At 45.9% G+C, this 12,398-nt stretch overlaps 1 protein-coding gene across 1 annotated transcript in view; it reads right to left on the bottom strand.

The window, feature by feature from the left end:
• ACBD3 (acyl-CoA binding domain containing 3) overlaps nucleotides 1-11,526 on the bottom strand; it is a 39,564-nt gene extending 28,038 nt beyond the window's left edge. The window contains exon 1 of the mRNA XM_017729612.1: nucleotides 11,508-11,526. Within this exon, the coding sequence (XP_017585101.1) occupies nucleotides 11,508-11,526 (19 nt within the window). The remainder of the gene's footprint in view (nucleotides 1-11,507) is intronic.
• Nucleotides 11,527-12,398: the final 872 nt, after the last annotated feature.

Raw genomic sequence — 12,398 nt, 5'->3', positions numbered from 1 at the left:
TGGTCCCCCCTACAGGCCCTGCCCTGCCACGGCTCAGCCCAGCAGGACTTCAAGCAACCACTACAGCAAACTGGGCACTCATGAGATTTTGTCTGAAATTGTCCTTCTTTTTTATGTAGCTGTTGCTTCCTGGACTCATATTATTTGAGCTGTCTCAGTTGGTTTCAGAAAATGGAATTGGATGTGCCACTGGTAATGTCAGCTCACCAGACACAGGCCAGCAACTACAGGGAAGGGGGAAAGCACAGCCAGGCTCACCTTTTTGCTCTGCCACTCACTGACTTTCACATCACTGTGGGCAGGTTGCTCAACCTTCCCATTTTCTAGAAAAGCAGACAAATGCCTGGAAGATGTCTCAAAGTCCTCAACAGAAGCAAGTCCACAGAGTGAAATGTGGGGATCACTCCTGAATGTTTATTGTTCAGATTTTGGAAAAAAAACTGGCTTTACTACAACACCCACCATTTCAGGGCTGTCCTTAACAGAGACCCAGCCAAAACCACCTCTCCAGTACTATGAGGTTGTGCAGTGCTAGCACAATTCCACAGTCATTCACTTCTATCTGTTCACTCTAGATTAATAAATCCCATTTCCTTCAACAGTTTCCTTTCCTGCTTTGATGGGAAATTTTAGCCTGGTCAGTGTTTTTTGAAATATATGGCCAAATCCAGTTAAGGATGAAAATAGGTTTCATATGTTGGGTAACATATTGATGGCCTTACCCCATGCAAAAGTTCAGTTTGTAAGTGTATGTGAACAACACCCAGCAAAGCTGCCCAAAGGAAGGTTTGCTGCTCTGTTATCTCTGTGTAGGGATCACTGATAGCACATAGTCAGTATGAGGTAAAATTACCTTTCTGTTAACAAACCATGCAAAATTACTCCGTTTGTCTAACCTTGAATTCCTCCTGGTTTCTGGGGAGATTATGTCCCAAATTCCTTGAACTATATAATGATTGCTATTGTATTTTATTTTGGTTGTGTGAACATGAAGTAGGGCGGACTTGTAATACACCAGGGACTGCGCAGAGCAGCAGCTGTTACACTTTCAAAGAGCATTACTGAGCTTTTTATAGTTGGCTGCAGTTGACATCACGGCTAAATAGAGTCTTGCTCTAAAATATATTCCACCCAGCCTATGCAACCTGAAATCTATGCATTGCTGGGAGGAGAGAGGGTCACAGGAAACAATGCAATATCAGCACAGAAGAAAAAGCCAGGGGATGTGTTTGCTTCTTTTTCCTGCATCCTTTAGAAATGCCCTTGAATATTTTTTTTCCAGGAAGAGCAGAAATCTCTGGAGGAGAATGACAGAGTGAAACCTCTCATCTCAGGATCAGCAATCAAATCTGGCCCAGGTCAGCAGTGACCAACAGCTGTAGTACCCTGCTGTAGTGGGTGCACTTAGTGCCTCATGGATGACTGTCCAAACTGAAAGAGGCCAAGTGCTTTTACACTGTTATCACTGGTGCCACCAGGTTGCTGCTGGCACCTGGGAAAAAGCTACTGTGCAATAAAAATCATTGGAGAGGAGCATCACACGCCCAGCCCCCTTTCTGGACTAGACCAGCAGCTTCCAGAGCTTTTGGGAGAGAGCTCTGCACTGTATTCACTATTAAGAAAATAACAAAGCTGAGTTAGTTGAAACAAAACTGAAGCGTATCCAGGACTCAAGTCTAGCCCCCAAAATGTCTAAATCCACTCTGTGCTTGTGTGTGCCTGAGTATCTCTACTACTCTGCAGCTGGCCATACTCCATGGCCTGGGTTTCCTGGGGTACTTTCACAGCTTTACATGCACTGCACCTCCTCTCTGAGTCTGTGACTGAGGACTGTTTGGTTTTTAGATACAGTTTCTTCTGGGATCCTAAATGACCTCATGGGGAAATGTCAATATCTTACTCTTTGCCTGACTTCTGTTTCATCTTACAGGGACCCACTATCCTGGCAAGAAGTCCCTTCAAGGGGCCAAGCCAGAGATGTCTAGACTACCTTCACCAGGAAAGACTGCAAAATGAGAGGAGACGGTACATCACCAGTCTGTGAGCCTTCCCTGGGTGTTGGTTAGATGGCCTGCCAAAAACATCACAGGTGAAACTGACTGGCACAAGCCCTTTCACAATCTGACACTGTTTGCTGTTTGTAGGGTGTGATGGCACAATTCCTCCTTAAAACTGCCCAGACAAAAGCCTCCTCTCAGCTGCAAAATACATTGTCCTTGTAGCCAAGTGAATCAGCACGTACCCAGCGCAGCAGCCAGGACTGACCACCACTGCCTTCCCCTTCCAAAAAGTCAAATGAATTTCTGCTTAAGCATATGACACCAGCAACCATACAAGTCTCCCAGCCTCAGGGTTGTTGCTGTCCTCTTTATGCTATGCTCCCCTTCCTATTCATATCAACGTTCACTGGTCAGCTCCAAAATGGTTCAAACTTCACCCAGAGGAAAAAAAATGCCATTATCTAAACCATGGCTATTCTGCAAGTGCTCCAAAGAGCACTTCATCACCCTTTTTTTCACAATTCATGATTTTTACGTGCCTACATGGAGAAAACCAGCAACCTGGACCCACAGATCTGGAGAGGATTTCACAGGAGTGGCTCTCCTTTTGTTGAGAAAAAAAGGTAAGTCTTTACTTTTGTGTGATGTGGTCCATGGTTTCTCCAGCTGCTGGAAACACTGGCCAGAGTTTGAGAAGTGACCCTGGGCAGTGTGGACAGAGAAAGAATTCACTCAGATGTGGAATGAATGACCCGGTCTTTTGCAGCTATTTGTGCCTACACATTTTACATAGTCTCTAAGGAAAATTTCCATCTGAAACCAGCTTTTGCACTTTGGTTAGCCAAAGGAGTCTGGTTGAAGCTGCACTGCTTCAAGATTAGATAAAGAATGGAAAGCAGGAAGCAGGCACCAATCCAACTCTGGAACAGACATCTTCTAGAACAACCCTGTGTGTCTCTGCCAGCATGCCATACACCTCTCTTCAGCAATGGAGCCACAAGCAAGTTACAGTGGCATTTGACGGGTGTTTTTGGACAGCCCAGACTTGGGTATATGCTGTTAACTTGCTGCTGTGGAAAGCTGAAATGCAAAGACTTGTTTGGAGTAAAGGAGGTCAGGTCAAGTAGGTGAGGACAGAGTGCAACTTGGTTGGGCACCTGTATGGCTCTTAGAAATTATCCTGGTCCCTCAAGCAGGAGACTGCTCCATGCAGCCAGAGGAAAGATCACCACTTGGCTGAAGAGATGCAAAATTGAGCTCTGTGGGCAGGTAGCATCAGTCTGTCAGGATTTTTAGTGGCAGCAGGTTCCCTATTTCTCCTGGACTGCTTTGTACATGCCAGGACTCTTGCTGCCTTGTAGTTGATAAAAATACCAAACACAGAGGAAGGAGAGCTCAACCAAGAGAGATTAATCAAAGGAAACTCCTTATCTTCTCACTTCTGCCCTTATCCTGGCAAAATTTGAGAGAAATACAGCCTTTTTGAAATGCTAGAAAACCATGAACACTGCTATGCTGGCACTGACCAAGACACACACGATGTAAAACACCCAGGTCGTGCTGTGATCAATGTGATATCCTGCCCAGCTGTGCAATTTCCAGCCACTGTCATAAAGATTTTGTCTACAGCCATATTTCAGGCATTGTCAGTGAGTGACAAAAGAGGCCAGCAGCAGTAGAACTGCAAATAGAAACCCACCCTATGACACTGCTGCACCCTTTTTTGATCACTCACACCTGCAGCAAACTCTCAGCTTTCCTTTAAACCTTCTCTTACCTCAAGTACCTTAGGACAGTCTCCCAGCTGCAAAGATATGACTGCAAAAGAGGAAAAACATGGTCTTGTAAAGATGTGGGGGATGGCTAAGATGGCAGTAGAGAGCTGCTGAGATCACTGCCGCCCAGAGTCACTCTCCATCTTGGATTGCAGTTGTCTCATCTGGAGTAATAAATGTATTTGCTCTTTGGCACGTGTCCACCAGCACAGAGAACCTTCCAGGGGCAGGGAAGAAAAGCTGTCAAGGAGAAAAGTCTTAGATACCCCAAGTAATGTGTAAAATAAACTTGGTCGTATGCAAAAGAGAGGGGTAAGAATCAAGGGGACTAAAAGATAATGGAGAAAGAGATAAAAGTACCAATAAAAGGAAAGAGAGGAAGACCCTTAGTCAACAAACGAGAGGATTAGAATAAGGAGGTGACAAGGGTGTGCCCTTGGCAAACAGAGCCAAAGTCAAATAGAAAAATAACCCTGCCAGAAATAAAAGCAGAGGAGTTGAGCTTGAATAAAAGGGGAAGAAAAACAGCTGTCATTTAAAATGGGAGTGAGAGAATGAGGCATTTTGAAGGTCTGGGGCAGGAGCTGCCTGAGCAGGGCAGCTGGGGGGGCAGGCTGGAGGCAGGGACATGCCTCAGAGAGTGCCTTTGCCAGAGGAGTGGGCCAACACGCAGGGTGCTATCGGACAACTTATCTGGGATGGCTGAGGCAGGGGGATGGATAGTGGGGGAGGAGGATGGAGATGCTGCTCTATGCAAATGTATGGAGCTTCTGTGTGAGTCAAATACCCAAAACCTGTGCTGTGGGCTTACAAAAGTCAGGATAAGCCACAGAAATAATGCCTACCGAGCGTGCTGTGTGGCAGTTTACTTTAATGTGATTTTAAATAGCAAAGAAATATGAGTCAATTCATGCACAGAAGAGAATGACTTCATCAAATGGCATAGTAACCACTGCACACCCCAGCTATGATCATGTGGAACTGCTGATTTAATGATCAACTGCAAAACCCCAGCTCAGGTGAAACTTCCCACGTTCCATCCACATGTTAAACCTGAAAATCTTCCAAACTGTACAGAAGCTTGAAAACCTGTGAAATTGAAGAGCCCAGAAAAAAATGCAAGAGCAAAACCAAAATGGTTTTGTTGTAAGTGTCATGATACATGAGACTAAAAGTCCCTCATTTCCAAAACTAATTAGAAAAGAGGGTGGGAAATATTTAGAATGAATTATTAGACTGAAGCCAGAGCACTGGCCTTGGCACATGCCTGAGAAGCAGCAGGGATGCACAGGGAAGCCAGATGAAAAATTCTCCAGTCAGTACCACTCAGAGAGGGAAGACTTGGTGGATTTTAATAGCACCAGGGCAGCCAAGGGCAGAGAAAGATAGTGGGTTTGTGTTCATATCCTAACAGGCATCCAAGCATACCAGGAAAGTTCTGGTTTTATGTATTGTCTTCTGATTTTGAACCACTGGAGCAAACCTTGCTTCACATTTGGATCCTTTTCTCAATAACCATGAGACACAAGCTGTAACAAAACAACAAACAAACAAACAAACACTTACATAAAAATTCATTAATTTCAGCAGCTCTCAGATACCAAACACTGCAAGACAGAAACAGAGAATCTTGTGACTCATTTGTTAAGTTGGAGTAGAAGGAAGAGCTTACCACATGCAGAGGATGATGAAAAGGGTTTAAGAGCCTGCCAAGAAAAGGTACAAAACAGTGCCTTAACACTGCTTGCTAAGGCCAAGGAGCCTGAAAAGGGAAGAGAGGGGACTGTGTGGAGTTTTTCTTGCTGTTATCCAGTGCTGTTAGAGGAGCATGTGGCCTCTCTGCTATCCATCACTCTGCTTTCCCCTGCCCTGTGTGTATATTCTGGCTGCACCCTGGCAGGCTGCCTCTCGTAAGTAGGTGCTGAATGAAAAGGAGGAAAACATGGTCCTGTCTTTTCCCTTAGCTCTTCTCTTATCTTTGTCCTTCTTTTTTTTTTTTTTTGTTCATCTGCAGATATATTCCCTTGCTTTCACAGTTACTTAATTAAACATTCTTGGGAGTTGGGATAATGCAGTTATTTTGTATACACAACCACCTGCACCAACAGTTCTCAGCAAATCTTCATTAAGGAAAATATCTCTGAGAGTCAGGTATGACCTTGTTCAGAGAGCATGTGAGTAAGCAAAGCAATACAGTGAACTCTATCAAATAGAAACTTTAGGTTCTCTCACAATAACACATGCTGTAAAATCAGAGAGGGAACAGAGAGAAATTGCAACGAGGATTTGTTTAAGCCTAGGGTTTGCTGCCACAGCAAACTTGGTGGGATTGCCCTCTCACTGCAGAAGCACCAGGTACATGCACCCTGCCATTCTCAGGGTATTGCAAAACCCAAAGGTAAGCTGAGGTTTAAGTGTATCTAAATTCAACACTAAATATCCCCTGCTCTTTCAACCAGCCCCTCCTGTCTCCAGGTACCTTCCTCCTTATTGCCCTTTCCCTTTTCCCCCACCATTTGCTCTTATCTCCCCCCCAGTCCCAAATCCTTAATATTCCTCTCCCTCCGATGGTACGGAGCCAGCTGCCAGCCATCAGACATATTCTGCTCTTGCCCTGTTGCTGTGTCTGGGTCCTCTCTGAACTTGGGCATCTTGCTCCAAATCTGTTCCTGTTGGGACTTAGCAAATACAGCCCCTTGATCTTTTCATATGCATTTGCTGGGTTTTTACGCCTCCCCGCCTCCCCCACCGCTTCCTTCAAGGCTCTCTGTGTGTCTGAAGCTCTTATCAACTCCTCGGAGCAGAATACACGAATGGCACCAGCGGGTCTTGAAGTCACGTCTCACACCTCTCAGGAAATGGCTCACCCCACCAAGTCACATCCCCCTCCTAAGCACAGGGCTAAAGTCACAAGATACTATTAGTTCCTCATGGCCAAAAACAAGGAGACACGGCAGCTGAATTTTCAAAGGAGCATAGACCATGCATATATAGAGGTAATCAGGTCTGAGCCAAGCAAGACAGGCGTCTTTCAGAGAGAACATAACCTCTTGTCACATTGCATGTATTTTAACCCTCTGTCTGTGCACAGAGCTGCTGGGCAAGCCTGGCCCTGTACTTGGTGATCTGAAATAACCTGTGCTGGGGATTGATGTCACCAGGCTCTGACATTGCTCTGGTTCTCCAATGCCATGGGCTCCATCACACTGGAGATGTGCCCCATGTACCTTCTGCACCCCTGTCAGGACAAAAGCACTGAAAGGGGTTCAGCCCAGCCCCTTGGTCACAGCTCACACTCAGGGCACTGTGACAGCCCCATCTCCCTTTCAATCCCCAGTGCCCAGGCACCCACTGGGACAGCCTGGAGCATGGCCAAGTCACATTTCTGACCTTGAAGACACTGGCTGTATCCACCCCACTGTGTCCCAGGCGGAGGTGAACACGCTCCCTGGGCTGACCAGAAAGGCGAGCCCTCTCTTCTCTGTAGAGGACTCTAGCAAGGAGCAGCTCTCAGGGACACAGTTGAATATCCATAATGGACAGGCAGCTCAGGCCTTTCAAGAATATATTTCAAGGCATCTGCAAACCGAGCCAGAGTGAGGAGTACACACAGCCCACCCTGCTCAAGCTCTTCCTTGTTAAAGCTGTGAGGACTAGAAAAATGACAACTCTAAATTAAAAACATGACATCACTGTAAGATCTCAGAACTCTACCTAAAAGCCTGGATGGGCCTCAATATATAGATCTTGTGTCTGTACATTGGGAAGACCTGATAAACCTCTAAAAGCATTTGGAGGCTGTAAAGAGCTTTGTCACAATGACTAGAAGCAGTCAAAGGGAGATTAAGTATTCATATAAAGATTTCCTCTTAGGCAGAATGAAAAAACCTCAAAACCTAAGCCTAGCATGCATTAACAATTTTTGTTATCATGGCCCTGCTAGAGAAGCTGGAAATTATATGGTGTTTTCCTGCCAGCAGAAGCTCTGGAGCAGATGTAGTTATATATGCAACCACAAAAATGTGTCTGGACTACAATTAATTTAATTTGTGAGATAATTATCCAGGGATTGCTTCCTCAGGGACAAGCTATCCAGGGATAGCTTAAACTTAAGCCTTAATAGCAAGAACGTGTTTTTTTTCTTAAACTTCCTCTAAATTAATGAAATCAGGTTTGTGTGACCACTGTCCCTTTTTTTGGTCAGTCTCCTAATATATGGAGAGGGACTTTTTGCAAGGGCATGTAGTGACAGGACAAGGCTAAATGGCTTCAAACTGAGAGTAGGTTTAGATCAGATATTAGGAAGAAATTCTTCACTGTGAGGGTGGTGAGGCACTGGCACAAGTTGCCCAGGGAAGTTGTGGATGCCCATCCCTGGAAGTGTTCAAGGCCAGGCTGGATGGGGCTTTGAGCAACCTGGTCTAGTGGAAGGTATCCTTGCCCATGGCAGGGGGGCTGGAACTAGGTGATCTGTAAGGTCCCTTCCAACCCAAACCTTTCTATGATTCTGTGATAAGATTTGAACTTTTTGGCCAATTTCAATTTAAACTGATGTAGAAATTGAGATCTCCAAGGTACCAAATCTTTGCAAATTTAGTCAGGTTGACAAAAGGCTGCTAAATCTCCACTACTAAAAACCTCAGTCTCGGGTTTAGCGACCAGAGAATTCATGTTGAAGACATGAAAAATAGAAAAAGAAAAATAAAATAAGCCTTGCTGGAATGACAAAATACTGTGTGAGAGCTGTGTCCCTGCAGAGTCCTAGAAGGAACAAGGTGATGTGACATCTGACAAGCCAGAGGAGTTTGAACACAGCCAAGGCTGCACTGCTGGTTACAAACCACTGCATGGCAAAACCCCTGGTGTCCCATTCCCCCCATGGCTGAGCAGCAGAACTGCTCACATGTTAGTTATTTAAAGGGGTGTGTTGGCTGTGTCAGCAAAGTCAGGACTGGGAGTCACACTGTTGCTTCCTCTTGCCATGCGTTCTGGGATGCTTCCATATGGCAGGACCTTAAACTGCACATTAAAAGATGACTTTGTAGCCCCAAGACCCTGAGAGAACCTCACCAGCTTGACATGCAAAAGGTTGAACAGCCAGCTAGCTGGAAAACTTGCCACAGGGCCTATCTCCCCCTGCTCCTCCTCAGTCTCTGTGTTTCATAGCCTGTCTTACCCTTGCTGGGTGCTCAGAGCTGGCAGCAGTGATGTGAGAGCATGTTCTCCAGCTGAAGCTTAAAACCATTTTACTGCAGGAACAGGCACATTTTGTATTGTGAGCCCTCCTGGCACAGGTTCCTCAGTGCTGAGGCACTCCCAGCACCGACAAAAGCACAAGAAGTTTCTCTCTTGACAAATAGAGTGAAGATCAGTGTAAATAAACAGTGTCTGAAGCAGCCTTTAATTTTTGGTATCGACACAAGGCAGTCTGCTTTTCCCTTAGAGATAGCTCTCAGTTTTAGCCATCTTAATTTCAAAAAACAAGCCACTTCTGGATTTTTGTTGTAGCTTTTGCTTCTTGAGGGAAGACACAAACTCCCCCTTTGTGCCTTGGTGGGACACAAATAAAAGCAAGTCTGCAGAACAGGAAGGGACAAAACTGAGTGTCTTCTGAATGCTTCCAGCCCTTACCTGGGTATGACTCCATGCAGATGCTGGCACCTACAAGGCATCAGAAACTTCCTTGTCAGACTACGAGGGGCACAGAAGGATGGAAAACTACTTGTCAGGGAAAGGAAGCTCCACTGAATCCAGACACAGCACTTTGTCCTTGCTGCAGGAGGCACACTGCACTACCCCACAGGCACGGCTTTTAGAACATCAGAGGGACGATACTCTGTGGGAGCTGTGGAGAAGTGTGCCAGCATTGGAAGAGGAGAGAGCTGTCAGAAGGAAGCAAGGACTGTCTTTCATGGCAGTCCTGCTTTCATGGCATCCTGCTTGCCTGGGAGGAGGCAAAAGCCTCCTATTGTGATCTCCACCTAACAGCACACTCCTTTACAATCAGAGCACTGTCCCCCTTGCTTTTATTCAGCCTTAGATCTGTTTCAAACCAAGCCAATACAGAAGAGTGGCCACGAGGATCCCATGGACAAAATTAGTGTGTGATGTTCTGAGCAACAGGAAAGGGAAAATATGATTCCTGGGCTCTGGTTTTGCTCCAGAATTGCTTTGCTTTTGCAAAAGCACATACCACTGGTAAGCAGAAAAGGACTCATCACCAAGATAGATGAACATGCTGGTAACAGCCAGCCAGCCCAGACAGGGAAACTGAGGCAGACTAGAAGTACACAGAATTCAGCACCTGCAGACAGGCAGCACAGCCTGACCTGCTCACAGCAGCCTCATCCACTCACAGGCATGTCTGCTAGAAAATGCAATTGTCTGCAGCCAGGTAATGAAGAGACTGAGCGTGAATCCCGCACCCTGGGGCCCGTGTGTGTAATCCCGGGCTGCACGAAGGGCACCAAATGTTTTGCCCACAGTTCAGTCACCCGAGCTTCCTACTCCACATGGCAGAGCCACCGGTCACACTGCACTCATGGGCAGCATCGATTGCAACAAAATGTAGTGTCTGGAAGTTATTTTTCTGCCATTGTAACAATGTAGACTTTTAAAAAGTCTATAATTGTTACACCTGTATCTCCCAATGAAAGCTTCCAGAAGCTTCGTGGTGGGAAGCCTCACCATTCTTTCCTTCACCAAGGGAAGCATGTCAGCTGCTGTCACAAGACAGCTATTGAAACACCTCAGGAACCATAAAGGGCAAGGGAACCGAGGAGGCTTTTGGCCTGAAGGATGTCACAGCAGCCAGAGATCAAAGAGTCAGCCCATTTCCAGATCTATGAGTTGGGAACAGGTCTATTAGCTCCCAGTACTCACTTTTTCCTGAGTATCTATTCAATATACATTGACAGTTGTCTTAATGGGAAGTCTGACACTGAAAACCACTGTGCTCCTGGGCAGTCTGTCTCAGTTTTGGTCTCTCCTAGCTCAGCACCAGATCCAGGTGGCGGCAGTCCTAGAAGGCAGTCCCTGATGGGATCCCCTCATTTCCCTTCTGCTCCATCTGGCAGCATCCTCTCGCTTGTACAGCCATCCCAGGGCCTGCTGGTAACCAACAGGTAGGAATCCCAGATCTGGATTAAAAAAACCCAACCAACAAACAACAACTGTTGTTACTGTGCAGTTAATTTAACTGGGGTTAATTCCCTCATCACACTGTGTGGACTGACACATGCTCGGCTAAAGGGAAGGCATCAGGACAGAGGTGAACAGTGGGGGGCCTGTGGTGCCAGCAGCTCCTTAAGCCTGGGCTGCTGCTGAAAGAAAAACACATGAATGTGTGTGAAAAAACACATTTCCTCAAAAACCTGCTCTCTCTGTCCGATGGACTTATTCAACCTTAACCAAATCCTAGAAACGGAAGTCAATATTCCTATAATGGCATAATTCCAAGCAGGATTAAATCCTTCAGAAACCTAAAAGATGCCACATCTCTATTCTTCACTGCACAGGAAAGAAACCTCTGCTGTGTTTTTCAGGAATTTTATTTGATGTAAAATACAATAAAACATTCATCATGTAAATATAATCTGGAATAATTCTCCTTTGCTGCCACCTGTGGCATCTTCTAAATCTGCACAGAATCTGCAGAGTAATTCAACCCTCCACAAGTCTTCCACAGAAAACTTTAAATAATGCTGTCTGTGCTTTCTGGATCACCACTCACCTGTGCCCTTTCTCACCATCGTGCCCTCTTGTTACACTGCTAATTGAGAACACTGTACAAGTTTCATGTTTCTGACTGCTGGCTGCAGACTACAGCCCATGATTTTGGGAACAACCTAGAAACTTCAGTGATGAAAGCATCTGGACTGCTGCACATGTAAAAGGACAAAGGTACAAATGTTTTAGGAACAAAACTTCCAAAACAAGCTTTTAACAATTTTAACACGATTTTCTGTACAAAGTCACTTTTCTTGGGAGACAGTTGTAAAAAGTAAAATGAGGACAAACCATTTTAAGCGCCTTGGTGGTGTTGGGGTGTGCAGGCAATATTTCAGCACGAGGCCTCTCTGTCTGGAAAACAGTTATGGCAAAAGCACACGGGATGTGCAAATGTGATGTGTAAAGGCATTAGCAAGTTGTGGAAAAGGTGATGACACCAACGTCTGCCTCTGCCCTGTCTGAGCTGCTGTGACTCTCCAGGTGCATTTAACTTGCATCTTAAAAAGAAAGAGATGTTTTTGCAGCAGCAGGCACAGCAGGAAGCCGTACACCGCCCTCACAGCTGGCAGTTGAAGCACTGCAAGTGGAGCAGTTGCGGCCACGGGAAGAGATATAACTTCTGTTTGCTTTATGTCTCACACCATGCACGATCCATTACTTGCCAAAGCAGACAGCTGCTTGAGGACATCTACCTCCACACGAGTAGCTGAAGGGAGTAAACTCCATAACCCTATCGGCCTAGATGTTGTACCAGAAATAACCCAGCCGCCGCACTGGGTCCTTGCTGGGGTGCCAAACTCCCAACACTCAGTTGTTTTGCCCACGGCGAGCGGATGCAAAGCCCGCTCCCCTCTCCCTCCTGCTGTCCATGTTTCGTGCGGGGAGTCGAGGG

Source organism: Corvus brachyrhynchos, unplaced genomic scaffold (genome assembly GCF_000691975.1).
Source record: "Corvus brachyrhynchos isolate BGI_N302 unplaced genomic scaffold, ASM69197v1 scaffold101, whole genome shotgun sequence".
NCBI lineage: Eukaryota > Metazoa > Chordata > Aves > Passeriformes > Corvidae > Corvus > Corvus brachyrhynchos.
The sequence above is the reverse complement of the archived record's forward strand: the minus strand, read 5'-3'. Positions and strand labels throughout refer to the sequence as shown.